The 9,656-nt window shown below is 43.7% G+C and overlaps 1 protein-coding gene across 1 annotated transcript; it reads right to left on the bottom strand.

The window, feature by feature from the left end:
* Positions 1-7,774: 7,774 nt before the first annotated feature.
* Positions 7,775-9,164, bottom strand: LOC122900875 (annexin A1-like). Its single transcript, XM_044240018.1, has one exon. The coding sequence runs from the start codon at positions 9,104-9,106 to the stop codon at positions 8,066-8,068; it is 1,041 nt and encodes a 346-aa protein (XP_044095953.1). The 5' UTR covers positions 9,107-9,164; the 3' UTR covers positions 7,775-8,065.
* Between the last annotated feature and the right edge of the window lie 492 nt (positions 9,165-9,656).

Genomic DNA, 9,656 nt, shown 5'->3' with positions numbered 1-9,656 from the left:
TGAAATTAAGAATTAGACTATCTGCCGACTGAGCCACCCAGGTACTCCAGGATGTAAGATTCTTTTGCATCTGGCTATCTAGTTCTCCTAATACCATTTTACGGAGAGACTGTCATTTCCTCATTGTATTTTCTTGGCTCTTTTGTCCTAGATTAATTGACCCTGTGCTTGGGTTTCTTGGTCCTCTCTACTGATCAATTGTTCTGTGTGTTGGTTTTTATACCAGTATCATATTCTTTTGATAATTAAAGCTTTGTAGTATAGCTGGAATTGAGGGGGTCTGATGCCTCTGTTCTTTCTCAGGACTACATTTACTACTGATGGTCTTTCATGGTTCCATACAAATTTTAAAGTTTTTTTTCTGTTTCAGTTCTTGGTTTCATTGATTTTTTTTTCCCTATCTCCTCAGTTTTTATTTATGTCTGCTTTGATCTTTGTTCCTTCCTTTCTTCTACTAACTTTGGACTCTATTTTCTTTCCCTTAGTTCCTTGAGGTGCAAAGGTAGGTTGTTTTCTTGAGATATTTGTTGAGGTCGGCACATATCACTCAGAACTCTAACAACTGCTATTGCTGCACAGGAGTCCTTAAAGGAAGGAAGGGCCATCAGCACAGTGCTAGAGTTCATAGAATTGTAGAGTTTTATTTTAAAGCTGGAAAGAAACTAACCCATCTAACCATTTAGGGTCTTAGTTTTGTTTTTAGAGATTCTGAGCGTCAGTGATGTGGACTTGAATGTTGCAACAGTGAGAATACCAGGCTGGACTCCTGGCTTCTCAACTAATGGCATTTTCTGTAGACAGTTAAGTCATTACTCTGGCAGCATCATTGGTTTATGCCTGACACTGCACTGTGCACGAAATACTGGTGACGTCCTAGTGCCAACCCCAGCCTGGCTGGAATCACGAGGTAGTGGGAAGATGGACATATCAACGAACAACTCAAGTGTATTGGGACAAGAGTTCACAAAGACATTTCTGCTAGGATGTTGAGGGATTTATTGGGGGAGGTGACATTTGAAGTGAATGTCAGAGGATGAGTAAATGAGTAAACTTTCTGCTAAGTGGACAGAGCAGAGAAGGTCTTTCCTCAGGGGAGAGGAGTGAGTAAGACCAGAGGTACGAAAGGTGAGGCATAATCATGGAGCCGAGGGAGGGTCAGGCTGGCCCCAGGGAATGTACCTCTAGGGGTTATGGCAATTAAGGCTGGAAAGGCAGGCAAGGGTTGGCCTACTTTGTATGCAGTATTAAGGACCTTGTTTTCCAAAGACAGTGAGAAACCAGGGAAGGACTGTAAGCTGAGGCCTGACTGGATTTGTGATTTAGAAAGATCATAGTTTAGTAAATGTGGCCTGTGAATGGAAAGCATGGGGGTAGAAAGACTCCTTAGGAGCTGACCTCATGGTCCATTTAATACATGAAACAAGCTTCATTGAGGGCAGTGGCCTGGTGCGCAGGTAGCATGGGGCATAAGGTAATTGGAGAGATATTTGGGCAGTAGAATGGATCAGGGCGTGGTGACTACTTGAATGGAGGGGTGAAGGCGAGAGGGTGAAATTTGGTGTTTGATGGGGCCATTTTGTAGGTCACAAGATAGGAGCAGAAGGAACCACATGGGACCCAAGAGGGTGCCAAGCAAGGCTGCAGACCCGGGATGAAGCTTTCCCCTTGCGCGTGACGCCATTGTGTCCAGAAAGGGATTGCCACTTCCTGGCATGACATTTTGGCTCTCAGCTAGTGCTAGAGTCTGAACAGTTTACTCCCTTTCTTTTCACATTGTGTTTTAAGAAAACTAGGAAGTGGAGGCGCCTCTGAACTGGAGTTTTTAGAGATACTCTCTCTTCTCTCCTGGTGCTTCAGTGAAACCTTGCAGACTAGCCTGACGTTATTGGCAAAAATGAATATGTTCTAGACTTAGAGGTAGGTGACTATATTTGAGCAGATTAGTTTCATGACATATTGAAAGCCAAGTGTCTTGTGGCTAAAACAGAGAGCATTAACCTCTCTGTAATGTAGAAAGTGCCGTAGATGTTTCTAGTTGTGTGTTCTTGCTTATTAAATAAGAACGATGAACACCAGCATTTAAATCTATCTCCTCTAATCTCTGTTCGACAGGCAGATGGGATTCTTTTCTTTTCAAAGCTTTGGCACATGCTAGAGATAAATGTATATAACACGTTAGATTCTCTCTAAATTGGTGTATACTGCACTCTCCTGCTGTCAAAGCATTGTATGGATTTTCTAACAAATCATATATCCTTTTAGATGAAATCCTTATTACTATTTGACATTTGGATATGGAACTGGAATGGAAATCCGAATATAGAGGCAAGTAAAAATGAGCCAAGTTAAGCTGAAAGTGTTAACACCATTTAGTCTAAACATCCTACCTTGGCAGGCTCAGGAGTGATTGTCTAGTGACTTGAGTTATCATACTGTGGGGGGTTGGGAGAAACCCTTTTTTTTTTTTTTTGAAACAAAACTGCACAAATCCTAAGCTATATCCAGAATCCAACAGAGAAGAGCAAAGTTGGGGGTACTTAGAGCCTGGGTGCTCTGGGCCCCCATCCAAGCCCCCAGGACATTTCCCAAGGCAACCAGTGAAATGTATAGGGCTCCTCACAATGTTCTGAAAACCATTAATGAAGAAGAGAAAAGATGGCCATGATCTTCCACATCGTGAAAGATCCACATTTCAGTTGGAAATGAGCAGTTCTTGTGGTGATATTTGTTTGGGTGTATATTTTGTTATTTATGTATTTTTTTGTTTATTTAAGATTTTATTTATTTATTTGATAGAGAGAGAGCACACACAGACAGGGGGAGCAGCAGAGGGTGAGGGAGAAGCACCCTCTCCACTGAGGAGGGAGCCCAGTGCAGGACTCGATCCCAAGATTCTGGGATCATGACCTGAGCCGAAGGCAGACACTTAACCAACTGAGGCATCCAGGCGCCCCAGGCATATGTTTTCAAAATTGCCTTTGGTCCCCTTAGAAGGTGGTGTGCTCTCTCAGGCCAGCCATGGTTCTTTTTAAGTCTAGCTCAGGACATTCAGGCAAATTCTTGTGCAAAGTCACATGGAAAAGTTGCCTTATTTTGAAAATTTGAAAGCGTTAATAAATAAATTCAAGTCAAAGGAAAGTTCATACAGGTGCCAGGGAAATTCCACTGTTTGGCCTCTGTCTTAGTGGGCATGAATCTTATTTCTAAACATGGGTCTGTAAGAAATGTGGCCCTAATTTGCTTTCTTAAATTAAATGTGTCTCTGAGGTCTTATCTCATTGGACCAGCAGAAAAATTCAGTACCACTGTTGCTGGAGTTCTAATTCACCGTTGTCCCAGGGTCATGGGAAAGTTCCAGGAGTTTGGGGGTGAGCAGATCATGTGGCTTGGTTGTCCGGGTCACAGGTGAATTGCTAATGTTCTTGGACCTGAATTTCAAAATCAGTGATTATTGAATGTGTAGTGTTGCTTCTACAACTTTCTGGGAGCAAGAATGCTGCACATTCCCAGAGTTTATGCAACTCAGGATGGGTTTCCAGGGAGTTTATGATACTGCCACACCAATGTTCCCCGGGGATGGCTATAGGCATTCTCTACTACATGATGAGTCCCTCTGTAACCTGTGCTTGGGGTTTTGACCAAAGCATAATGAGACCATTTTTACCCCAGTGGTTCCTTCATTTCTGACTCATTTTGGGATGTTGCTGCTTTTACCTAACCTCATGATTTCTCCTTTTCTTTTGGTGCAAGGCGCTGTGTATCATGCAGGTGTATTTAAAATTTTGGGATGTTGCTGCTTTTACCTAACCTCATGATTTCTCCTTTTCTTTTGGTGCAAGGCGCTGTGTATCATGCAGGGCTATTTAAAATACCGGCAGTGTCATGGTTCCTCCCTGCCCCCACCCATCTCTCTTCCAGGATTTGTTTTCCATAATAGATGTGCCTTTTTTTTTTTTTTTCCTGGCACATATGATATAGGCTACCTGGTAGTAAATAAGGCATGGTACTACAGATTGCCTCCAACCTGATTTCTTAACCCTTAGCTTGTTCCAGTACTTGGATGGCTGAGTTAGCACGTGAGATGCCATAAAACCCTCGGGCTGGTCTGAGAGAGAAAGACAAAAGCCTTCCTGATTCTCCAGATTTTCCTTCAGAAGACTTTATTTTTAGATTCAGAGATCAACAGACTGAAATCTATGCAGAAGAGAGACTTTGAAGTCTACCCCGCTGAGGCTCAGCAGAGATTTAGGTGTTGAGTAGAATCGTCTTACTTGCAGTAAGTTGCAGTCGCCATCTTAAACACTGCCTGCTCATGGGTCAAAATGCAATGGAAGGCTTTTAAAAGTCTTACTGCTGGTGGGTCACGCTGAAATCTCATTGGTTTCAAAAGCCATTTTTTCAGTGGAAAATGGGAGGCCGTGTAGGGAAAATGTGAGGCTGTACAAATTCCACTGGCAAATGCATTGAGAGAGACGGAGAGAGAGAGATAAACAACTGGTATCAAAAAATGTTTAAATCCTAACAACTGCACAGTGAGGGGGTTGATTTCATTCAAAGAAGATTTAGAATTTGTAACCTTGCAAAAGGCACACAGGGGAGTCAGAATTACTGATACATTCGGTACCTGCTAGTTAAGAAGTTGTGCAGAACATGGCTCACCATCCATTCAAATCACTTTTCTGTCCCTTTCGTAGTTCTGGAAGTGGCACAGTGGCTATCCAGAGGCCTTCTCCTGCCCAGCTCTCCTTGTTGGGAGAGACTAGGTAACATAAAAGCAGTTGTTTTTAGTCTCAGGCCAGGACCTCAGAATGGATTTTGTATTTTGGGACTGCTATAAACAAGGAAAAGCTATCTGAAGACTTTTTGTTTCCGTGAATCACGAAATCTTTAAAACACACGTATTCTTAGAATTACATCTTATCTCTCAAAACATAACACCACGTGTGGCTGGGGTTTCCATCAAGCTTATATAACTCTGTTTGACTTTACTTATATGCAGTTGCCAGGTACTCAATCCAGAATAGTATAAACTCTTTTTAAGGAATGGTCATATCCTTGTCTCTGAGCAACCTAGGGGTCGAGGTGGAGATGGGGATTTTCATTTATAGAGAGAGACCAAGTTTAGGACACACCCACCCAGCAGGGTTTGGAGGGTTGGTGTGGTGGTGAGGTAGTTAAGGGGGGAGCTGGAAGCAGAGAGGAGAAGGCTTCTCATCCAAAAAGACATGGAGGGCCAGAGTTACAGGTGAGAAGATCAGTATAACTAGGCAGCAGGGCTTGAAACAAAGTTCTTCAGGAAGAATCTAGCAGGTTAGGGGCATCTGGGTGGCTCAGTTAGTTAAGCGTCTGCCTTCGGCTCCAGTCATGATCCTGGAGTCCTGGGATGGAGTCCCATATCAGGCTCCCAGCTCCATGAGCAGTCTGCTTCTCCCTCTGACCTCTGCTGTCTCACTCTGTCTCTCTCTTTCAAATAAATAAATAAAATCTTTAAAAAAAAAAAAAAAAAGGAACCTAGCAGGTTGGCTCTGGCAGGAAGTAAATGTCCCAGGCCAAGCATCGCAGGTGCAGAGTCAGGGCAGGTGGTTGCCAGCACTGAGAACCACTGACGCTGATGAGTGGAGATGAAGACGCAAGAGTGATGCTCCTGAAGCAGGGAAAGGCGCGCCCCGTCTCACAAGTCCCAGTGGTGATGGAGTATGGCTTTCAGGACCTGAGCACGCTTCGGGGTTGGCCCATGTCAGAGTTCTGGTGCTTTTTCTGAACACAGAAATCACCCTGAGGTTAAATGAGGAGAAACTTGTAACAAGGCACATGACCCTCACCGGCCTTGTGGGGACCCATCTAGACCATCTCTTTTGCTCAAGGTCCTCGAATTTTTCCGATGAATCGCACTCCAGGAGGAGATGATCACAGCGCACAATAGATGAATCTCATTTCCCAACTGCAGTTATGAGTGAGCAGGAGAACTCTCTCTTTCAAATGGGAAATTAGCCCTCTTCTGATCATCCTTAGCAAAAAGTAGGCCAAAGATGTTTCTAGCATGGCAATGTCATTTTGAATTTCATGGTTTTCCACCGCAGCTTCAGTGGAGGCTTGATTTACAGCCGGATTCTCATGATTTGGAAGATGAAGGCAGCTTCAGTTTAGGATTCTAATTTCCAATTAACAAATACATTACTGTATGATAACTCTGGTTTAATGACTAACAACCGTGATTAGCAGAGGGTCAGCTGTGTTTGAAAGGGCAGGGCAGTGCTCACAGTCACGTGTCCTGCTTCCCTTAGCGATAACAATATCCACTGTTGTTATGAATTTTCATGAGAACGAATGCTGGGATTTGTGTCTTTGCTGAAGGTCTTTGACGGCGGATATAAAAGAAGCGAGCAAACAAACAGCTCTTGAAGCTTCATGTGGGAAAGACCTTAATTGATCATGTCCTGTTAATCACAGGAAAACTGAAGTGTGCAGGGTGAGGGAGCAAAATAAAATAACGAGTTAGCCATGTGCAGGCACAGCCTTGTGACAGTGCTGTATCCTGAAGACTCAACTCTGCCAAAGTGAAAGCCAGACACCTGAGTCTAGATTAGGAACAAATCACTTAAGCCCAGCTTCTTTCCTTCCTCCTCTTCTTGCTCCCCTGACAGGAAGCTTTCCTCCCATTTGCAAACTTGGCATATTCCACGTGCGTTTTTAGGGATTTAAAAGGAATCTTGCCAACCAGGTGGCTTTGTTACTAAACTCTCAGAGCACCTAGTTAAAAGTCCCAACTCTGGGATCAAGGCTTCGGCTGTGCGTTGAATATTTAACAGGCCTCCATTTTACACACTTGGCGAGATGTTTCTGTTGCTCTCTTGACGCCAGTCCCTGTCTCCAGAAAATTCAGGAGAAGGACACTTCCTGGGTAAGGCTTCCTGTTTTCTTTCCAAGACACATTGCTTGCCAGTTTTCCTGATGATCTTTGTCTGAAGAGGAAGGGAGTTCCAATGGGAGCTTGATGGATGTGTTTAAGATAAAATCTGGATCGCCATTTCCCAAGAACGAGCACATGACTTTGTGACAAGCACATACCCTTGCAGACTTGCCTTTGCTTTAGAGCCCGGTGACCATGAGTAACAGAGGTCAATGTGCAGATCCTGCTGTCTACCTCACTTGAGACGTACTCTTTCTAACATGTCCTCCCCAGACATCTTACCTCGGAAAGCTGGAACTGACACCAGCCACATTCCTTCTCAGTGAAGCGTGCCTCTGACCTGCATTTGATCCTTGAACACACATGTGTGAGATTGGGAAGGAGGAAGAGAGGAAGGGGTGGGGCTACACACATGGGGATCCAACCAGGTAGGACAGAGCCATGAGGTTCCGGGGTAAGGTGGCTGGAAAGACATACCCTTGGATGGGTGTTTCCTATTGGCAGCAAGGCCCCTGCTCTAACTGCTTCGCTAAAGTTTTTCTGGAAACTGCTCCTTGAAAGTTCCTTTTAGAGCTTATGTTTTCAAATCTCCCACTGATTTTGTGAGCTCTGTTACCTCCTGTAATAATCCTCTTTCTCTTTATATTATCTGTAATGGATTCTGTTGTCTGCCGCACGACACATTGACTGATAGAGGGAATCTTTTTGGAAAGTCTTACTGGAAGAATCCTTCCACGCTTCTTAAAGGGTCGCACTTCTTCCATTCAGACAGCCGGCACAAGGGGTGTGGCCTATATGCCGTTTCTCTTTGTGGTTGTCATCTTTCCTTTGAATTCTGGAATCTCGTTCTTTTTTTTTTTTTTCCCTGCAAAATCATTGTATTTTCTACTGCACAAACATCTTTCTCAGGTAATGTTACTAGAACAACCTGCTTATGAGGTTTTTATAGCTTGGGATAAATATAGTTGTTTGTTTTTTTTTTAAAACTTCTATTATATGGAGTTGTGATATAAAAATGATTTATAGGCTATATTTTTCAGAAAGCATTTAGCTTAATCCCACTGAGAAAACTTTCCTATTTAAGTCTATGATATGGAATGAAAAGATAGGATTAAAAGTCTTCTGATCAAGAAGCTTGCGATCATCAAAGGAATGTTAGTCTCCACAGAGAACCACCAGGATTTTTTCGTAATCTCCCTTGGTTTCATCCAGGATGGCTTGGCAGAGAGAGATACCATACAGCTTCTGGTAGCACGCTTTGATATCATTCATGTCGATTTCAGAACGGGAAACCATGATTCTGATCAAGGTCTTATGACGAGTTCCAGAACCCTTCATGGCCTGATGAAGCTTCTCGGCAAAGAACATCGGTTTGCTTGTAGCACACTTCACGATAGCCGTGAGGCATTTCTCAATGTCGCCTTTCATCTCCAGGTCTAGGACTTTGTTCATGTCGTGCTTACTGTACTTGCAGTACTTCTGGAACACTTGGCGAAGATGGGGATAGGCTCTGGTGGTAAGGATGGTAACGAACACATTCACATCCGTCCCCTTTCTCCTTTCTCCTGCTTCATACAAAGCCCTAGCATCTGTATCAGCCAAGTCGTCATTCAAGCCCAAATCCTCAGATCGGTCACCCTTAGCCAGAGAAAGCAGAGCATTGTGATAATCTCCAGATGTGTCTGAGGTGATATCTTTAGCCAGATCTCTCTTCAGTTCTTCTCTATAGACTCTGTTAATTTCTCTGATCTCTTTGTTAGTTCTTGATACCAAAATTTCATCCAGAGTGTCTTCATCAGTCCCAAGGCCCTTCATGGCAGCACGAAGTTCATCAGTGTCAAACTGGGCTGGAGTTTTTAATAGCGCCAAGACAACTTCCTCAAGGTGACCAGAAAGGGCTTTCTTCAGAGCTTCATCCAGGGGCTTTCCTTTTTCCTGGAGATACGCTGCTGCTTTAATCTGCTGACGCTGTGCGTTGTTCCTCTTAGTTAGAATGTCAATGATGGTTGCTTCATCCACACCTTTAACTGTTATCGCGTTATGCAAGGCAGCAACATCCGAGGATGGATTGAAGCTAGGATAGGGGCTCACTGCTGACCCAGGACCGCCTTTGGATCCTTTCACAGTTTTAATGTATTCCTGCTCTTCATTTTCAACAAACCAGGCCTGTTTGAGGAATTCTGATACCATTGCCATTTTGAAAGAAGGATCCTTTTTCCCCAACTTCTTCCAAAGCACTGAAGAGAGATTCAACTGTGAACATTTCCTCTGGAATCTCATTCTTGTAATAACATCATCTGTGAGAAAAGAATGTGAATATTTACTTCCCCTTGACCCCCTCAGCTAGTATCCACTTTAAGTTTCTTGTCACTAGCCACGATGCACAGCAAAGCGGGGCCGCTTGCGAAATCATGTGGGTGACAGAGTAGGCACTGTCCTTTGGCCTCAGTGAGCCAGTCACAAGAACTACAGTTGTATACACCACGTCTCTTCCTTCATGTACTTCAGTGAGCTCCACACACTTCTTATGTCCTCTTTAATTCCTGAGAACGATCTTTCTTAAGATTACTTCTGCTCATGAATGAAGTGCCCCAGCAATTACACCAAACTTTTGGATTCTGGTGGTTTAATTCTGTATAAAGAAGTGCAGGAATATGCATGTAATCCCAGGGTGGTGCTTCCCACCTCTGCCTCCTTCATTTCGCCTTATAACTCAGTCACCTTCAGCTACCCCGGTGCTCACTGA

The sequence above is a fragment of the Neovison vison genome, chromosome 1 (genome assembly GCF_020171115.1).
Source record: "Neovison vison isolate M4711 chromosome 1, ASM_NN_V1, whole genome shotgun sequence".
Taxonomy (NCBI): Eukaryota; Metazoa; Chordata; class Mammalia; order Carnivora; family Mustelidae; genus Neogale; species Neogale vison.
This window is presented reverse-complemented; position numbering and strand designations above follow the sequence as displayed.

Coding starts and splice junctions, on each gene's coding strand:
- LOC122900875 (XM_044240018.1), bottom strand. CDS start 9,106: ATGGCAATGGTATCAGAATTCCTCAAACAGGCCTGGTTTGTTGAAAAT.